Here is a 21,673-nt window from a genome sequence, read left to right as displayed (position 1 = left end):
CAGGCTCATGTTAATCCAATTTCAAGATGGCGGTCCAACCGAGTGAAAACGAACCAGAATTTCCATTCAACACCAGTAGGGAATTCGAACTGAGACTTGGAAGTAGTTTTCATTCTAAAGGAGGACCGAAAACGGCCTTTCATACAATAAGATGTAAGCTCACTTATTTATCACATTAAATTGTTTTTTTCGTTGAGGTAAAACAATTTCTCTTTCATGCGCACTGACAAGTGACTCAGTACATTTTCAAGTCGTGAACGTATAGCTGAATACAGTAATTTTTTTTCTTGTTTCCATTTTGATCTACAATTTCCTTTTTCGAATACATCCTTCGTATTTATTCCATGATTATTCTGTGGAGTAATATTGCGTTGAAAATGAATTAAAACTCTCAGTACAGTACCTCAACAATAAACTCAACAACCTGTAAACATTGTAGTGTTGAGTGAGTCAAAAATGAAGTAATGTAGCTCCATTACTACTTGGTGAATGATCACAATACCTTACTAGCTGAAAGTAAAAATTTTGGCTTTTTTTTTTCAATTTCATATTTTTCTCAATTACTTTTATGTATTTCTTCATTTTTATTCAATGATTTGGGCTCATCCTTGGTGTAAAAACCTGTGAAGCTCACGAGTGACGTAAAACAAAGACAACAAAACATTATAAACAATAGCGTACAGCAAAACAATACCTCATGAAACAAAGAAAACCTCGTCAGGTTTTTACACCGAGGATGACCCATGATTTGGGGTTCACTTGAAGCATTTTACTTTTTATCACAGATGACTTCAAACCAGCGTCAGTAGACACCACAAGACCAGCAGAGCTTGTTGTAGGTGACAAAAATGAGATTACAGTCACTGTTCCTAATGTTCAGGTACTATAATGTGAATTCATCAATAAAAGAAATTAAAATTTCATGGCAGCTGTTAAATCTCTTAAGTGGCCATCGTTTAGAGGAAATATTCCTGCAAATGTTGCATTTACCATTTAATTCATGAAGAACCTGACTTAGATTAACATTAGCGGACTGTAATGGTGAAATACCTTTTATTTCTTGATTAAAAATGACCTGCTCTTATTTATTTGATTTTCTTGATTTTAAATGACCTGCATACCTTTATGGTGTATTGATTAAAGCTCTCTGAAGATAGCAATGCTTTCAAAAAAAAGGAAGAAAACTAGCATGAACATCTTTGGAAGTTTTTATGGTAAATATTAGCAGTATATTTTTATTACATATATATAGGTTCAATTTTTGTAAACTGGAGAAACATTATTGAAAAGAGTATCTTAATTATTATTTTGATCATTCTATAATGTTAAAGGGCACTATATAAGTAAATAAATAATTATTATTATTATCATTTTGTGTCATCTCTCTCAAGATCTTTTCTTAATATATTCCTAATTTTATATATCTAGGATTCTGGTAACACTGTTTATCGTGGCTCGAAAAGAAGTTGTACAAAGGAATTTATTTTGGTGGTAGATAAAGAAAAAAAGGTATGTATGATGCACGATCCTCGCAGTAGATAGCGCTATTTATGCAATAGCGAAAATCAGACCTGAAAAAATCAGGCCTGTACGGGACTCGAACCACTGACCTCTGCGATACTAGTGCAGCGCTCTACCAATTGAGCTAACAAGCCAACTGGGAGCAGGCCATCAAATTAATTCAGAGGTCAGTGGTTCGAATCCCGTACAGGCCTGAAATTTTTTTCAGGTCTGATTTCCACTATTGCTCAAATAGTGCTTTACTGCGAAGGATCGTTCTTATATACGTCTCATAACCGCAGTTCACTCATATGTTTCATATGTTTGTTGTTGTTTAACCTTTGTAAGTATGTAACTATGTAACTATGGGAGGCATGGGGACCCCATGGTTGGTGCGCTCAACTCCCGATTGAGGGGTCTGGGTTCAAGCTCTGGCTTAAGGGACATTGTGTTGTGTTCTTGGGCAAGACACTATACTCTCACAGTGTCTCTCTTTACTCAGAAGTACAAATAGGTACCACTGAGTGAATTTAATGCTGGGAGTAACCCTGCAATAGACTAGCATTCCATCCAGTGGAGAGTACAAGTACTTCTAGTTGTTTCATGCTATTGAAAACTGGATTTAAGCACCGGCCTGATGGGCCATTTGGCTCATAAACAGGCTTTACCTACCAAGTTTATCACTGTACAGTTTTGTTTTCAGTGTGTAGACACTGCGTAACATTTAAAGCACCTGACTTTGGGGCAGGAGGTCTGGGTTTGTTAGACGCAGTATGGTCAATGTGTTGTGTTCGTGGACAAAAAAATATTAAACTATCACATTGCCTCTCTCCACACAGGAATGTAATTGGGTGTGGGTGAACTGTCAGAGAAATAAAGCTGTTGAAATGCTTGGGGGAGTTGTAAATACTTGTAGCGGCTTAATGCCACAGAACCTGGGTTAATGTCTGGCCATGATTATCACCATGGCCGCTTGGCTTGAGGACAGACTTTGCCTTGTGTTTAGTCTAGGTTGTTTTCATCAGTCAGTGTGAAAATTAATGAGCAAAACTTTTAATTTAGTGGTAGTTCTTTAGATCTACCTGTAAGCTTTTGCATCAATTTCTTTCAGACATTTACTTTGGAAAGAATTGAGTCCACTGTTCCTCAGCTCAAGAAAGTTAGGTAATTATGATGCTTTGATTTGATTTGATTTGATTTTTTTTTTTTTATTTATAATTATGAAATTAAGAAATAAATAATTTCTCAGTTTCCATATGATTGTAATTTTCAGTTCCATTTTATTCTCCTTTCAGGTTTTGTTTTAAACTTGTCATCATCTATCATACCCATTAGGCCCCTTAATGACATGATATGATATGAAAATACAGTAACTATAATTGCCTATTAAAGTAGGGGACTATAGACTGCTCAAGATTTAGAAGTCAAATCCTACAATTACCACCCCTTGGTAAAAGATCCAACCTCAAGACAGCCATGGTTAGATTTCTTCATGATGGTCAATTCCTTTGATCTAAGGGCAAATAATCTGAAAAGAGGAAGTTGAAATGCTGTTTTCAGCTGCAAGTGAAAGTCAACTTTTATGCCCAGCCAAACCCCTGTTTTATCTTTATCTTCAGTTGACCAATTATTTTATCCCTTGGGTCTACAGGTACATGTATGCTTAGAAATTAAAATTTTTCTTAACATGCAGATGCTTTGTTATTGTTAGGTCATCAAATCAGTCAAATAAACCTGTGAAGCTTCCTGTGACTCCGTCAAATTTAACTCTCGCCAAAACACAGAAAAACAAGACCAACAAAAAGAGACCAGTGGAGCAAAAAGCAGTAAAACAGTCTGTGTCTCCTTCCAAGAATAGCAGTACACCTGCCCCCTCCAGCTCACAGGTATCAGGCTTTGCTTGTAGAGATACATTATCATTCAGAGAATAAATTATGCTGGTTAAAGCAGCCAAACTTTAAGGATTCTGTCAATTCAAGCTCAGGTTTGTCACTGTAGTCACCGGATTTCAGGGTAGAAAAATAAATTTGCACCTCAAGAACATCTTTGTGTCGAATGCACAGCATGTAAAGTGTACTGGTAGTTATTTTGAAAGGCCTCAAAAAAATTAAGTGTCCCTCTTCCCGCCCTTGACATAATGTTTATAACAATAAGCACTGGGTTCAGACAGGCATAATGTTCTCTCCCTTTCCCTAGCCCTTCTCCTTAATTTTGACCATCACTCACCCCTTTGATACAAATTTTCTCTCTCCCCAACCTTCTGCTTCCGTTAGAATCAAAGATGGCAGCCATTTTTTCCAAAAAAAAATACTGAGCACTTGCTCCCCCAATTTACGCCAGCTCTGTCTAATTCCCCTCCTTGTTCACAAGTGCCAACATTATTGGGCCTTGAACAAGGCTGTGGTTTAGCAGTGCCTGGTGGCCCCTGGTGCAAGTTACTTTTGCTCTTGGGCAACTCAAGAATTTCAGGTTTTTCATGAAAAGCATATGCTTGGCACCCTGGATTTTACAGTTTCGGAGCACTGGGCTCCATTCAATTTTCCTCAGAGCACAGCCTTGTTAAAACATTGAAACTCGAAACTCTAAATCTTTTCCCTACAAGTGTAAACAACTGCACAAATTGTCCAGCTATCCAAGGATTTGTCCAGACAAAAACTCATTACTGACCGGACATTGTCCACCATTAATTCAAGCCCCATTTCGATTTCATTTCTTTGTTTGTTTTTTCGGTGACTACTTTTCATTCAGTTGTCAAACTAAATGGGAAAGAACACAACTGCTTGCAACACAGCTATCAGTAAGCAGTGCCATGTTAATTAGATTTTATTTTCAGTACATGCAGTGGTTGCCATATGGCATTCATGGTTTATGCTTCCTAATTTAAAATCATACATCAATTTATAGTTAGATTTGTCCAATACATCCAACGACCACCTGTGTCTGTTACATAATTGTTAGAAATCATGTTGTTTGGCAGCATCTAGGTAAAAGTGAAGAACTGTTCCCAAAAGATATTGTCGGCTGACTGTCGGCCATCTGTCAGACAACAGTTGGCCAACAGACAGCCAACAGTTGGCTGACAGACAGCCAATAGTTGGCCAACTGTCGACCGTCAGTTTTCACTATGTTTCAGGCCAAAGTTTTGGCTGACTGTCGGCCGACAGTTGGTGACCTGTCAGTAACCTTAGAAGAAAGAAAATGATCACCAACCAAAGAAGCTCCTGATCATTAGACCTCTTTAACCCCCAAGATCTGATTGTTACTTCTCCCCTCTAGCTGCTACACATTTCCTTGTAAATTTGTTGTGAGAATTTGATGTTTAATCAAGATATCAACTATTACCTGATAAGTTTGAGTATTCTCATTACCTATTTGCTGGATAATGTATGGATATTATAGGGAGAAGTTACTTGTTAATCATTTCTGGGAGTCAAAAGGGCTGATCAAGTTCTCCTTTTCAGCTCTTTGGGGATTGTTATAAAGAAAAGCATTGATAATATGATGTTTAGGTGTAAAGTGTTTGTGCTTTCTTTTTTGTTCATTTGTTTCTTTCATATTTATATTTTATTGCTCTACTATTTCTTTATTTTATTAATTAATATCCTTTGTTTTGTTTTACTTTGGTTATTTTTATAAGGAGGTGAATACCATAACAGAAGATGTGCCCCCACCAGCTGAAACAGAATCTGGTTCTTCATCTTCCAGTGACAGTTCAGATGTGGAAAAAGATGAAAATGAGGATGATGATGAGTTTGATGACAAAGATGTTGAAAAACTGAACAGTCTCTTCACTAATGTAAGTATATAGCTTGCTGAAGATGTAAACATCAAATCTTCATTGTTGAAATATTGTGATCATTATTAGGTAAATGATTGTTATGTTCTTGGAAGAATATTAATTTTTTTTATTTCAGGTTTTATATTCTTACCTCTTATCCTGATTGAATGAGTTCCTCAGTTTTTAGTTGTAATTGTGCATTTGTTTGTTCATTTGATAAATCATTTAATGTTTTGTTTTGTTTGTGTGCTTCTTTTGGTCAGGCTTTCTTTCTGTTTGCCTTTTTTTATAATGGCACAGATTATTATTAATTAAATTACCATACTGTTTTGGTTTTGAATTTATTGTGAATGAAATGATGGAGCCATATTTTAGTTAAGACAAGTCACGAACCTTCCATCTTTTCTTGCAATCTGCCTTAACTAGATGGACGAAAAGGAGTTTGTAACAAAGAAAGAAGGTTTTAATACACTCTGTGAGTACTCTCAAATTTTGTCTTTTGTTGTTAAGTTCGTACAGGGGCTGAACTATGGGTACTTGCATGCATTCTGCTATTTTCATTTCAATAATTTGATTTATTTTCTCTGTTGGTTAATTTATTTATCCATTTTTAAATATTTTTGGGGGAACTAGGGTTGGGTGGGAGGAGGAGCACCTGCCTCACTGCTGAAACATAATAGTTCCCCCGCTGTAAGAAACAATGGTTCATTACTTTACAACAGCATGATTAACACAATGAACAACGTGAATGAGACATCTACCCTATCTATCACATATATTTTGAAATCACTTGTGATCCTTGCACTACGAATGGCTCTCACCAGTGTGATTTATTCACAAATTGCACGATTTCATGCTCTGAATTGCAACAATTTTTCCAGCCAGTGAGACAGCTTTACTAAAACAACACAACCAATCAAATTCCAAGGCTTGTTTGAAGAAACCAATCAAATTGTAGGAAAATGAGAGACAACTTTTGCATTGTTTTACAAACGAGCTCATTGTACTGGATCAATAAAACGTCAGCTTTTTAACTCTTTACGGTGGCCAATTCAACTTAGTTGATATACCAAATTACCTTGTTACCCCCACCGATGCAGTACCACAGTTTCTTTAGAAACTTACCCCCTTTATACAAAAACTTGTGCTTAGCGACTGAATTTTGCAATTTCAAAATAGTTGTGTGATTTCAAAGCAAACTCGTGCTGTACGCTCGTTTGATTTTAAAATTGCGCGAATTATTTCAGACTAAACTGCACTCCACTCAGTTCAGCTATTATTTTTAAACACACTGAAACAGTTATAATGGTAAGAGAGGGATGAACCCAAGCACTTCTCACAAAGGGAAGGGAGCATAGCTTCTGGTGCTGAAGTCTGATTTTGTTTTCAAAATTCCTTAATTGGGAGAATCTGCCAAATTTCCTGTTATAAATTGTAAACTGCACAATGCAGTCTGGCCAAGGTCCCTCGCAGAGTGTTGTAAAGCACGTTAGGGCCACTGAAATGCATCATTACCATCATTATCATTTTTATATAAATTTTTTAATCTGTTCTTAATAATCACAAGTGATTACACGAGGAGCGGGCATCTCATTTTATTCTTTGACATGGTAGACGATATGCAGTAAGCGTCACAAGGTCGGAAACATATGGAAAAGCTAGCTTGGAAGGCAACCAATAAATTACAAAAAACCCATTCGCTCTGACTTCGTCCACAGTTGTCGCTTTGCGTACTGTACGTTTTCTTGAGTTTTTGCGAAGACGTTACAAAATATAAACCAGGTTCTGCTAGCTTTAGCACTAGCTTTTCTTCGTCCGCGGAAAAGTTATTAGGCCCTGAACAACGCGAGCCGGCGAGAGGTCTGGGAGGTATCTAGCACTGATAGTGTTAGTGCCAGACCTCTTGCAAACCTCCACCCTAAATCTTCTCAATCTTCCGGGGAAGGGGGGGGGGGGGAAAGAGAAAATTGCGTCTCGCAGCGCTGATAATGAGTAACTTCTCGAAGGCTAAGGTTCTGCAGAATTTAAAGCTAGCTTTGCAAAGCATCACTTCAGCATGTGAAGATAACGAAAGCAATCCGGTTTTGGAGTAGAATATCGTATGCCACACCCTACTTTCTCCTCAACTTCGAGTTCAAGATTCACCAAGGAATCGGATGATCTCTCTCACCCCACCTTGCGTAAATCTTAATTTTGGTTTCCCTGAGGTGTTCTTAAAGTTGTCTACTGTGTTTATAGATAATGCGACTGTTAGCTAGAATTTTTTTTCTGTGGTTGCCTTGTTTGTCTCTCTTTCATTTTACAGCACCACTTTGAAATATTTTCTCCCTTGATCGGTTAGATTTTTGTACTCTAGCTATCCTTCGGGAATCTTCAAAACACGAACAAACAAAACGAAATGGAAATAAAAATGAATAAAACACAACAAAATGATCGACATATCGAACAGTTGAACCATTCTAGGGGTTCACAAGTTTTTGTTGAATGGCTTATGTTCGTAATCCAAACTTTTCCTGCTCGTGTAAATATTAGACTTTAAGTGCTCCATCAATCCACACGATGTAAGATTTTATAAGCCCTTACTTTACTCCATTGCATTGAAGACTTTTAATCCGATCCAAGCATCCAGAACAGCGTATTCGATTTGCTTCAAGGTCAAAGAAAGTTCTCCCAGTTGCTTGTTACCACCCGCTTGCTCTTTGCAACTGTAATACTAAGGAAACGTTCCGCCAATGCCTTTAATGCTACTTTTTGCGCAGATGAGCGATCGAGAGACTTTGCCACGTCTTGTGTATCGACGATTCCATGGCAGACTAACCCTCGATCTCTCCTGAGCTTAGACAAATCTCGCTTTATACCACTTCCGATTTTCAAGACTGTGGCGTCGGTTAGAACTGAGACAAGCAGATTTGGCAATGTTCTCTCATGTGATGAATGTGCAGCACTAAGCAGGATGTGGCGACTCCCAGTTGAAGAACGCCAGTCTTGTTCTCGGCGCTTCCATTTTTCTTGCTTACGAACTGAGGCTTCCACTCGATGTCGAAGCCAACGGCTGAACCTGAACAATCTGTGATGTGTGTTCTCAACCAGGTCTCAGCCTCGTGGACGTTTTTGCTGTAAACAACCTCGACTCCTGAAGCTTCGGGAGGATTTTTAAGTTCATGCTTAATTGTTTCCGCTGTCATGTGGGAACTGCCTTTTGGATGGATCACGAAGATGTGTCTTGTTCGCGGCAGCTTTGTAACCTGTACGCTTCGCCATGAGATATTAGAGAGATTTAGCAAGAGGACGGGAACGTCATTTCAGAACGGGAGAGCGTGCGGAATAGTCTGGACACGACACCGTTCGACTTCCGGTGTTAGCGTTGCCGTTCTCCCAAACAAGTTCTGGACGTCACTTCGCTGGTTTTCCCGTCGTGATCAGAACGTCTGAGATTTCCGTCAATTGTGTATTTGTAAATCGATCCAAACGAGATAATACTGTTTGGAAGTATTTCAAAACTCATGTTCAGGATAATTGGGTCCCTTTCTTTGTTTTAATCGGTGTATTTTTGAAAACTTGCCGCTTCAATATGCTGGATTCCCGAAAGGAAATTGGAACACAATCGTTGGCAAGCGATCCAAGATTTCAGGACTCAGTTTGCTTTTGAATGAGCAAGGCTTTAGACAATAAAAGGGCTTTTTCTTTATTACATTTCTGTAAGCCTATGTAAAAACTCTAAGAATGGGATGCCGTTTAATTTTATCATAAATCGATTAATCAATAACCATGCTGCATGTTGAAGTTTGGAGCAGTGAATCAAATGAACTGTCACGAAGCTTACATACCGTAAAATTTTTTATTTATTTGCTGCCGTAGTCGTTTTTACCGATCATGAATGAATGCTTTGTGGATTGAAGTCAGAGATAAACAATTTGAGAATTTTCTCGGGTTTGCCCTTTTTCATGTCTTAAACTTTTTTAATCAGCGCCGATGAAAACAAGAAAGTTGTGCTCACGCAACAAAAAGAAATGACAATCAATTTTATTTCGACACGTCTTTCTCAATCAAATAATTTAATTCAGTCTTGAACAACTTCGTCGAAAAGAAACAAAACAAGACAAAACAAACAAAAAACCGAAACCAAGTCTTATCCTAATCCTAACGGTTTCATGGGTGACTTGCATTAATTCTTTCAGCGTTAAACAAGAACTCATCATAAACACCTTTGTCATTGGGTCGCTTGGTTTCTACATGGTTTCGCCATAACCCCATTCAAAATACTTTGCACCTCTAAGTATTCAATGTTCAAAAGAGATGTACCGTCATGAATGAATAGAAATATTCAGTGAACAAGGGGAAGAGCGATGATGATTTCCAAGTTATACTTTGTAAAATTGCGAAGAAAGATGAGCAGTGCTAAAATCTAATGGCACGAAACGTAAAGACAGCAACACAAATAGCCAAAAAAAATATCTAATGGGCTCCAAAATTCGATACAGGAATCAACAGACACGAGTCTTACCTGGAATGGATCAATTATAGAGTTTAATCGCCCATGTGGTTCGTACATTATAAACATCTAACTTTCCGTAACTATAATTATCCTCTGTTTGCGCTTGTTGCATCACTCTCAAGGAGGATAGTTTCGTTGTCCTTAAAGCTGTTTGTGAAAGCGAAAATTTGTGTTGGCGATCTTTGAAAAGCCGAGTTTAGGCCATTGAAGAACAGATATTGCGATGACGTCTCTTGGAAACGACTGCTAAATCACTTCTGAAACACAACGGGGCGACGTTCTCGACCCAGCTTCTTACCGGTATTTTTGCTGCGCGCGCTGTTGTCAACTGACGTTCCAGTCCTCTTGCTAAATCTCTCTATTGGTGTGCGGGCTGCTGTGAACGCGGCTGGTGTCGTCCATTATCTGACGATGTCCTATTTGTGTAGTCATACCAAGGCGTTCTTCCTTGTATTTGTTTTCTTTCTCCTTCGTGTTCCTGCCTTGACCTTGAAGATTCCATGTAATATGCCCTTGCATCTCTTCGCGGAAATGGCGATCGACTTTCTGCGTCCCAACTCCATGATGTTGAGGGAACTGGCGTTAAAACCCGAAATGTGGCACTGGGATCAGATCTGTGCAAAGGAGTTGATTCGGTTCTCTGTGATGACGGTCCTTTTGATTTGCTCTTTGTGAGTATCGAAGTTGTTCAGAGCTGGCTGCTTTCTCGCTTGCCTTAAAAAATTCGATGAAGACATTGCTGATAGAAAGATTCAGCGATCGACTCTGATCTCAAATGCAGTTTTTTACTGGATGAGATGTGGGTAAGGCTCCTCCAGGCGCAGAAGCTATTCGAAAGGTAGAATGGCTTTCTCGGAAGCTAGTCTATGAAACTTGACACCTTTTTGGAAACTGTGGGATACGTGTATTAGTCTTAATTCGATTGACATTTCAAGTCAGTGATATCGTTGGTCTATTACTTAACCAAACAACATGTATGTGACACGTGTTTTTCGCCCATTTATGGCCTTGTTGCACGTGCCTGTAATGCAGCATTTCTAGTGTCCTTTTAGGGACCTTTAGCAAACCACGACGGCGACGGCAACGAGGACGTGGAAAAATAAAAGATCTAATTGGCAGAACAATAGCTTGGCGCGTGCGTTTTGAAACTTAGTCTTTTGCAAACAACGACGTGAAATCACCAAAATTCGCGTCGTCTCCGAATCGAAACCGCGACGGTAAATTATTTCAATTTCCATTTGGAACCCAACGCTTCTTTTATACGTTATATTGAGGTCGAGGTGTGGCGCCGTATGAAACGGTAGACACAGGCAGCCGTTTTCGAAATTCTAATTAAAAGTAGAAATTCATTTTTTAATCGACGTCTTCCCTGGCGTCGCCTTCCTGACTACTTAATGTCTCTTTTATTCGAATAGGCGAGGAGCTCAGTGTTACTGGGGGTTAAACGAAGCGTTTTAACAGAGTCGTAAAATCAGTGAATAAACCGGAACTCAATAAGGAAGCGTGGGACAGCTTTTTTACGTTTTCGACAATCTGCCTCGAACTCGTTCCAAATTTTGTTTTTGCTGCCTCGTGACAGTTCAAATTCGGGGGTGATGTACATTGGTCTACTTACGTAGATATTGGGGTTAGTTCTATGGAAATTGGTTGCCTCTGACTGTTGCTAGTTACGCGCGCAAGCTTTGCGTCACGTTTTAACTTTAACTAGCGTATGATAACGATCTTCGTTTTTTCATACCACTGATGAAGGCTTAAGCATTAGTCTGTTTCAGATAGAACAACAGTCAGAGGCAACCAATTTCCATAGGACTCAGGACATCTCCTGGCTACACTTTTTCCATTTTTAAACATATTGGAGTTAGACCTTGGAGTTTTTTTTTAATCTGTCTGCCACACAATTTATATGATGTCAGTTTGGAGAATTTGGTATTGGATCAGCTGATAATCCCCCAATCGCTATATTTCTAGGCATTAAAGGGCTTATATCATATTTGGGAAATTGGTTTATTCTTGGTTTTTGTGACAGAGTAAGCGATCAGTTTTCAAAGTCGTGAAATTTTCCCCCTTGAATACTGCTGCAATTTTCACCTACTCCCTTTACTGAGTGCCGACGGCCTCTCTTTATTGTTCTCCACTTGTAGCAAACGGTTAATTGAAGCGCAACCTTTCAGATAACACTAAGGATAATCTTTCAAGTTCAATGTAATCCCAAAAAGTAGTATTTCTGAGCGACTTTTTTAAATTAAGTGGTTTATCATATAAGGGGCAAAATTGCTGAATTGTGATTGGTCAAGAAAGAGGGCATTTTTTCTTGATTTTTGTAATTGCCCCGGGCAAAATTACTTGAAAATGATTGGCTGAAAATCGCTTAGCAACGGCTGCCAAGGTAAAGAAATTTCTGTTTGTTTTGTAACAATGGCGTCCCGTTTTGCGCGAGATCAGTAAGAAAACATTTTGCCCCTTATATTATAAACAAGTAATCACATGGTTCCTCATAAAATTAAGGATTAATATCACTTGTGTTTTCGGAAGTTGCAGAAATTGCCCTCGTCGCTGCGCGACTCGGGTAATTTAAGCAACTTCCGAAAACACGCGTGATATTAATCCTTAATTTTACTCGGCCCCATGCGATTACGTATACAAATTTTGGCAAACATGGCGTTTTTTTATCGATTCTTACCATATTCCTTCTCTGTGGAACCTCTATTGAGTGGTTCGACCTGTATGAAGCGGTCACTTTCCTTCTTGAGACAGGTTGAACTGTATTTGTATTACCCTCATTGTACGATCTTTTAGAAACTGTGCATTAGGTCAATTAGTCTACGCTTGGTTGACATTTACAAATGATTTCAATCGTCTATTTATATTACGTAACCATGGCTGACATATATGCAACACTAGTTTAATGCCTATATGTGGTATTGTTTTTTGTACTTGCGAGACCACTTGTTTTTTTTTTGTTTTTTGTTTTTTTTCGAACAAGTTCTTGTAGTTGTGAGTGAGAGTGGATCAAAGCGTTGTATTGGAATCGTAATATCAAGGGAATAAATAGGGAAAAAGAAATGAAAAGTTTCTAAGTGTCAAGTCTTCGTTCATGGTTCCTCCAAATTCTTCAGGGTTGCGTTTTGAGAATGTTGGCCGATCCCAAAATTTTTTAGGGCTTTTACTCTTCGCATGATGTATTATAAAGGAAGTTAATGGCAGGTGAGCTTTATGTCCCGCAATCTTGGGTTTTGAGGATATGGTCCGATCTCAAGAATTTGTACAGCTTTGACTCTTAACATAATGATGTATTAAGGAAATTAATCGCAGGTGATCTTTAAATCCCACAATCCACCAACAACAAAGTCGGACTCGGAGTCGTAATCACAAGAGCGAAACAATAGACATTAACATCAATGGGATTGGAAACGAAATAACGACTCCGTTTGAATGGCTTCCGTCTCTTGCGGTCCAGTGAAAACTTGATTGTTGGCCAGAAGTCGCTTAGACTCGGAGATCTTGAGACGTGGTCCTGTAATTGGTTGTTTCTTCCAAGCTGACCTCGCAGCTGTTAATTCTTTCGCGCTCTTACGAATACGATTCCGACTCCAACTCCTTAGATAGCGAGAACTGGTTAGTCTGTCTAAAAGGATCTTTTGGTTTTCTTTTTTAATAGGCGAGGATCTTCAGCTGAGCGAGTCTGGGAGCGATAGTGATTGACAGCGGTCAGCGGTGTCTACCTTATATCACTCGTAGGATATTTAAATTAATTTTATCAAGAACATCAAGAACGTGTCCGCTTCGTGTATTTCGCAATCAGATGTCGTTAGTAGTGTAAATTTCTCCTCTTATTCTTTTCCTCTTTGAGAAAATCTCGAAAAAACAGTTTTCGGGAAAGTTCGTCTATAACTTTTACCCTTGATATGTTATGCTCCATCAAATATTTTGTTCGTGCGCGATTAGTGTAAACGCATCACGTGACCGGACATTCCCCTGTTAAAACTGGGAGATATCCGAGGATATCACCCGAGTTATCTTTCCCAATTTTCAAACTTCCACCACGATAAATCTTCGTTTACAATTATTTTCAAAATGAGAGAGCCTTTATGGTTGTTACCGAAGAAGGGAAATATCAGTTTGTTCATAAAGTCGTTCCAGAGATCATTCCGAAGAAAACATCCCAAGCAGCAAACAGTAAGCTGTTTGGAAACATTCTTTCCCGCGCGTTGCAAAATATTTGAAGGAAAATGAACTCAACAACCTCTATTTTGCGCGAAACTATGCTCGTGTATTTGAAAACAAAAACGGAAAAATATCCGTTTCTTTACAAATGCGGTTTGAATTTATGACTCAGTAGAAATGAAAAATGTTGGCGTCAAGATAGATATTCAGTCATCGTTTCATTTCTGAACTGAAAACTAACTCCTAACTGATAACTGCAACTCTTTGCATGGTGCCATCTATTTCTCCGCCAAAAATTCTACACCTGTCCATTTCTTGTCTCTTCCTTAATCACTCATTTAATCAATCGCGCCACAAACACAGTCAGAAATAATGAGTCACACTCGTGCTAGCTTCTACCATGAAACAGGTTTATCCCCCATGGCTAAACAGCTGTATTGCAAAATAGAACAAAATCACCCATTTTATATGCTGGTTCCGTTGCTTCGGCTTAAAGTTGATACACTCCGCCGCAAGTTTACCCTCAAATCCCAAAATCTGATTGATCTAGCTGTTACAAATTTCCTTGTAAATTAGTAACGAGAATTTGTTGGATCAAGACAGCCACTTCAACCTGATAAGTTTAAGTATTCTCATTACATGTTTGGTGGTATAATGTGTGGATATTGCAAGGAGAAGCTACATGTTGGTCATTTACGGGAGTTAAAAGATTAAAGACTTGTATTTTGACCCACTTTGTTTTTTTAACACATTCTCTTCAGTCAACATTCTCTTGTAAGAAATGTAAGGAGCCAATACACGGACTCAACTGTAGAAAACGAGCGGACAGGGCTTTATTCTTGGTCTGTTTGGCCCAACCAGCTTCAGCATGAGTGTTTCTTCGTCCACGGAAAAATTATGTGGTCTTAAACACGAAGGCGCGCTATAAAAGGAAGTCTTCCCTGGGAAGACCTAGGTTCATTTGTCACTCACCATTGACGTGTGCGGGTCAAATTTAAATGCTGGTAGACGAACAAAAGGAGCTAATGAGATATCAATTGTTTACTTCCAGCAGCATGGTGATATGAGGTAACATGCGAACCACCTACTTCGATCCCAAATTTACCGCCACAAATAAAGACAGTTTCCATTGGAGAAAGGAAACACAAAACTCAAAAATTCTTGTATTGTGATGAAGACATAAAACAATTTTGAGGAATGCGCCCGCTGTTCACTGCTTTGGAGTAGCTGTAGTTCAAGCTGACTTGACTCTAAGAACAACAACAAACATATGAGTGAACTGCGGTTATGAGACGTATATAAGAACGATCCTTCGCAGTAAAGCACTATTTGAGCAATAGTGGAAATCAGACCTAAAAAAAATTTCAGGCCTGTACGGGATTCGAACCACTGACCTCTGCGATACTAGTGCAGCGCTCTACCAATTGAGCTAACAAGCCAACTGGGAGCAGGCCATCAAATTAATTCGATATAAACCCGTAGATGATAAATCGAACAACAACAAACATATGAAACATATGAGTGAACTGCGGTTATGAGACGTATATAAGAACGATCCTTCGCATCACACGACGATTGATTGACAAATGGTCCAGTGGGACCTAAGGCTCTTTTTATAGCGCGCCTTCGTGTTTAAGCAAAGCCAGCCGGTGAGAGGTCTGGGAGGAATCCAGCACTTATTATTAGTGCCAGACCCTCGGCAAACCTCTCCAGACTCGTCTTAAATCTTCCCGCGGACACAAAAACGTACTTTCTGCAGCGCTAATAATGATGATGAAGCGTCGATAATGAGCAATGATAGGGACTGTAAGCAAACCACGACGGCTACGGCAACGAGAACGTGGAAAAACAATAGATCTAATTGGCAGAGCAATAGCCCAGCACGTGCGTTTTCAAACTTTGTACATTTCTTAGCAGTCCTTTGCAAAACAACAACGTGAAATCACCAAAATTTGCGTGGTCTGTGAAGCTAAACCGCGGCGGCAAGTTATTTTAATTTACATTTGGAACTCAACGCTACTTTTATGCGTTATGTTGAGTTTGAGGTCTGGCGCGCTATGAGACGGTTAACACATCCTGCCATTTTCGAAATTCTAACTAAAAGTAGAAACTCATTTTTTAATCGACGTCTTTCGTGGTGTTGCCGTCCTGACTGCTTAAAGTCCCTAATAATGTTAGTTTCGAAACGCGTAGCTCGTGTAGTTTTCGATTATGTTTGTTCCGGTCTATTATTTCTTCGTTGCTTAATGATTGTTACTTAATAAGTTTCATTAAGCGCAGGTACTAGATATTGTATTTCATACTTCATCGCTAGAAGTTGCTGTTGATACTGCCAAATTTTGTCTGCTATTCACGAATCATCAGCTATGAGCGAGTTGCCTGCAACCATTAGGAGCTAGACCAAAGTAAGTCTCTTTAGTTTACATTTAAGATATTTCCCTTTTTTGGGTTCGTGCATTGGTTTGTTTCTCGCTTTCAGTTCACTTTATAGTCGCTTAATTGTTAATTAGGCTAGTGTTACATTTCTTAAGGATATTTTCTTGGTTTAGTTTCTGCTGTATTTTCTTTTAGTTCGAACCACACAAATTCAGCCACATAAATTCAGCAACACATTCAGCTACAACCATCAATCATAACTACGCTATCTTCAATCTATACTTCGCCCTTTTCATGTGTGATTCACACCGATCTCTTTATTTTCGTCTGTAATTTTGATCACGTAGCTTATTTAATTAAATCGTGATTTCTATTATGCGTTCGAATTGTCTTCTCCGCTCTACAAGAATCTTTGGAGGTTATAAACAATAATAATAATAATGATAATAATAACAGTAATTAGTTTTTGACATGCTTTTACTTATCAGATTATTAGACTTTGAATCTGTTCAGATTTGACTCCATTATTTATAGTTTTCTAGACACTGACATAAAAAAAAGGAGTAGATGTGAGCCGAAAGTGAGTTATTTTGGATCGTTTTTTATGCTATTAATATTTTGTATTGTAGAAGATTTTATGGAAATTCTTGCTAGATAAAGATTAGTATTACATTATTATTATTATAATTATTATTATTATTATTTTGAAGACTTTGCATTTCCTTTGTCAAGAGATTTAAAGTGAGATAATAATATTAATAATAATAATAATAATGATAATAATAGGGCTCGATCGTAGGCTAGATTAGCGCGCGCAGCCGAAAATCAAGCTCTGTTAAAAGGAAGTCAGCTCTTAAATATTTGAAAACTAACGAACAAGCAAAGAAATGTAGACATGTAAATATAAATTAAAGCGAAGAAAAGCACACAAGATGCCTACTATACGTTTTTTTATGTTGTTTGATTGCCAGTTCAAGTACTGGCGCCGAGTTTCTCTACAATTTTCTAATCCAGTACCTGGCAAATGATTGTTTGCAGTGAAATATTTTTTAAATGATTCTCTATATACAGCAACGTGGCCAAGACGGCGGTGAGTGTGTTCTGGGAGCAATGGTTTCTTTTTCCCTTAGCCAACGAGGAGGTCCACATCATTAGCGCTCCTGAACGCGTGTATCTTCGCCCGCAAGAAAGGAATAGGCTGTAGCCATATCAAACTTTCACTTCTAAATATTATTTATGCTATTTCGTTCTTGTTAAGACCGGCTTATTACGTGCTCAGTCTCTTTTGCGGAAGCTTGCTTTCAAAGACGAGTGCCGTTTGTTGTTCTTGTTATTTTGGACTGTTTCTTTTCATTGAAACACAATAAAATCAATGTTGTTATCTCATAAAACCCAAGGGTAAAAAAATATGACAAATATACTAAAGTGTTCAAGAAACTTACTATCCAGGGAGAATTTAAGTTCGTTCTGTTACAGGATGGGGGTGAAAGTTAATCGAGAGAGGTAAGATGTTTTGTAATCGCATACCTTCTAATTTCCCTAACTTCCCGTTCGCAGCTATATTTGCTGAGTTAGTTTACTCTACACCGTAACATAAATTAAAGCAAAAATTTGCATCAGAGGGTTTCAATAACTTTTTCCATAAGCAGTTTCCAATTAACAATTGGTTCATGCTTTAGCGTGCACTATCGAGCTATGGAGCACGCGGGAAGTTTGGAGAGCACGAAAGAAGCGTAAGAGTTGCCCGAGGCGATAGCCTCGGGCAACTCTAGCTTCATGAGTGCTCTCCAAACTTCCCACGTGCTCCATAACTCGATAGTGCACAGCTGAAAGCATGAACCAATTGTTTTAGAACATAGCCGGTGGAATTGTGCATCAAATCCGACGCGAAAAACGGACAACAATATCAGTTAAAGCGAATCGTGATGGTGCTGATGCCGAGTATCCTTTTCCTTTGTTTTTCTCTTTTTCTGCCTCATTTAAGAACTCTAGCCCAAGGGAAAAGGTCCAAACATTGTCTTCGTTTTCGGACTTGTAGGCCGAGTTTCTGTTTGTATCCATTATTGTTTGGATTCTGTTTGTATCCATTATTTTTCCCCGCGCTAACAATGGCCGCTCGCGCGAAAAAAAAATTTCTGGCGAAGTCGGATTTGCTGACGCTATCAGCGTGCACTATCGGGATTTTGAGCACGCTTGCGTATAATAAATTTGATTGCGCGACTCTGCTAGCTATGTTCTAATTATGTAATAAACGGTTGCGCTCGGATTAGGGACCAGAGGCGAAACGCAAGAGTCTACTCCCAGGCTGAACGGACGGCGGTAAAAAGTCTTGCAAGCAGTGGTAAACTGCAGATTACAGGCTTTTATTCAAACCCTTGTAGTATCAAAGATGTGTGACTACTATTAACCCACAGTATGAATCGCAGCTACTGATTCTGTTAAACATCACCATAAATATATTTTAAATCAACCTCCTTGCACGCGTTTGTGTATGTGAGCACTCTGTTTTCCTAGGCCGGGTAGACGTCCATGAATTGGTCACTGAACTGATTGATGTAAACAAAACCACTATGAAATAAAAATGCAAATTTCTAAAATAGCAGCAACAATTGGAACTCCGGCCCCTTGCTGATTGAAAATTCACATCGATTCTATGCAAGACTGATTATCGTGAAGTACCTGAACAAACAGAAGTACTTTTGGCGAATTGCTTTCAAGTAAACATTGCATTGAAACCATTTGAACGTTTTAGAGTACAAGGGCAAAAGGTTTTGTTTATTGGTCGACAGGAACACTCACAAGCACTCGTGGGTACATTGTTGAGAATCAAATATTTATGAATTGCGATCATGGCTGTCTTTGTTTATAATCGAAAGTGTGCGCTCGCGTTACCCAAAGGTCTAAATTTACATAAAGTTCTCGAGTGAAATTTAAAAAACACTGGCAATATCTTCTGTGCGAGATCGGAGATTGTAAACATGTATTCTCGTTAGAGACGCCAACTTTAAACACCTTTTGTTCGATTTTTAAAAGAGCATCCTGATGGATCGAATATCGTCACAGAAAAAGACCACGAGAGTTAGGAAAACTTCTTCGGTGAGCAGGGGATTTTGGGCGCAGAAAGCGACTCGTGAGGCAAGGAATGTAATCGACGCCTTTGAAAACTTACTACGAGGGAAATCAAGACAGCAGATCGTTGGAGCTGGGGTTGCGATCGCTTTAACCCTGATTATATTTTTCTACTCTTTGTATATTGGAAATTATCTTATTGCTCTGATAGTGATCGCTGTTTGGGTTGCAACATGAAAACGACCCCGTCATCATATCTTGCTTGAGGTTGGTAAGCAACGTGGCTTCGACCAAAAGCGGAAAAAACTTTCTTGTGCAGCAAGCAAAACATGGTCGACTTTTATAATCAAGTATCATGGTTGACTTGAGTTGAGATGGATTAGGAACAGCGAGTTTGCCGTAAAAATAATGACTGGAGGCATTTGATCTCGACGAATGGAAGACAGCTAACGAAAAGTTGCCGCTTAATTATAAAATGATGGATTTGCAAATTAACAACAACGAAAAACAGTCGTCATTTCGCTTCAAGAACGGCGTTCATCCCAGCTTTATTATGTTTGTACCGTAGACTACCGAGATCCTAGAATACTACCCGTGTAAATATTGTTGTAATAAACTTAGGAGATTTTTAGGTGTTACATACGACAATTTTAGCGAACCAGCATCGCTGATGCATTTAATTAATGCGTTCTTTCAATTATATGCCCATCTTAAAATAGACTAGAATATATGTAGAAAATGTATTTTGGAAAGTCTGCTTTTAAGTAAGAGCTAGCTCATGCAGTCATAGAGTCGAAAAGTTTATCTTAGATGCAATTTTACAATATAGAATAATTACTGATAGAGAAGGTTGGTTCATTAAGGATGATCAATACTCGAGCTGTACCGCACGGTTTGCAGGAATTTATCGATATTGTTGCCCGTAAATACCAGTAATGTTGCATGCCCCTTCAAATTTATCCCGGTTCATTTAGCACAACAAGAAACTGAATACAAACCCTTTCGACGGTTGGTCAAATTGTGAAGTGCAAATGGGTCTAATAAGATGGGTGGAAATGTCATTGTTTTGAGAAAGTTTAATTGTACAAAGCTTTCATTATTTTTTAGAGAACCCAAGGGGAATTTCTTTGGGAAAATAAAGAAAATAAGAGCATTCTACTGAATATCGATTGTGAGGGATATTTGGGATCATCTTTTTTTTTTTTTTTTTTTTTTTTGTAACACCTGCATGTAGTGAATATAGGTGGACAATTTGTCATATGCAAATAATTTCTCGTTTATGGATAAAATGCCATTTTAGCATGCACGAAAGAGAGGATATTCACTCTTAAGGAGTATGAATTTATAAATTTGTTTTATTTACAAGTTTTTCTTTCCTTCTTTCGATGAAACTGTTCTAACTTAGTTTTCAAAACGGCCGACAAAGAGGGCATGCTTTCTGTCGAGTCGATTTCGTGGTTTTTCGCTGACTTCAGTACAATGAAATATTGTTGTAATTCGTAATAATATGCTACCTAATTAGACGGTGAAGTTAATAATCTGGCAAACAAAATAATTCTCGAGGCCAGCTGATGATAAGTGACATAACACAAGACGTGTAGTGTCACTCTTTATTGAACAAAATGGCAAAAGAAGGATCCTAATGATAAACATTGTGCCTCAAGGTTTATCGCTGCATCCGAAGCGGAAAACAATATTGGCATAATTCTTTTCTGATAGGTTTTTGTTTTCACTGTTTTCATTTGTGACTTGACTTAAAGATACGCCCGGTGTAAGAACTGATTAAAGATGTTTATCCCAATTTTTTTTTTTTTTAAACGATCCATCCTCAAGAGTATTTGTATTTGGATTATCATAAACGCGTGCGCTTTATTACATCACAGTTACGTCCTTAAGGAGTATTAAGATGGCGGCTGTATTTCTTTCTCCAGCTGCCTTTTGAACTGAGTGGCCGTTTGGCGGCATCAGTGCCTGCACAAGTCGTTTAGGGCAAAGCTTTGATTGCAACTGCACTATGAAATACGTTGAAAGTCATTATTTGCCAAAGTCAATCTATTTTCTAGCATAGCCTGCTCCAGTCTCTCAATCAGTGCAGGTGTCAATGAAACAGACAGGAGTTGCCTTTGCCAGGAAGGCACTAGCCCGACATAGTCTTTCTCCAACTAAACACTTAACTTAAGGGAACCGTGCTGATCATCATTTCGTATAGGAGCACCTACACAGTGCGCAACTTCCCACGAGCTACTTCGGAAGGAGACCAAGTTAACAATTTATGTCCATATCAGAAGAAT

The 21,673-nt window shown here is 38.5% G+C and overlaps 1 protein-coding gene and 1 pseudogene across 1 annotated transcript; one reads left to right on the top strand and one right to left on the bottom strand.

Annotated features, from left to right (window-relative positions):
- The first annotated feature begins 6 nt into the window (after nt 1-6).
- LOC111331816 (uncharacterized) lies at nt 7-20,545 on the top strand. Its single transcript, XM_022937006.2, has 8 exons — nt 7-153; nt 786-880; nt 1,429-1,509; nt 2,612-2,664; nt 3,212-3,386; nt 5,138-5,296; nt 5,705-5,753; nt 13,432-20,545. Exons 1-8 carry the CDS (start codon nt 27-29, stop codon nt 13,473-13,475), a joined length of 783 nt encoding a protein of 260 aa, XP_022792741.2. The 5' UTR covers nt 7-26; the 3' UTR covers nt 13,476-20,545.
- On the bottom strand, nt 7,863-8,463 carry LOC148718996 (uncharacterized; annotated as a pseudogene).
- Nucleotides 20,546-21,673: the final 1,128 nt, after the last annotated feature.

This window comes from Stylophora pistillata, chromosome 12, assembly GCF_964205215.1.
Source record: "Stylophora pistillata chromosome 12, jaStyPist1.2, whole genome shotgun sequence".
Lineage (NCBI taxonomy): Eukaryota > Metazoa > Cnidaria > Anthozoa > Scleractinia > Pocilloporidae > Stylophora > Stylophora pistillata.
The sequence above is the reverse complement of the archived record's forward strand: the minus strand, read 5'-3'. Positions and strand labels throughout refer to the sequence as shown.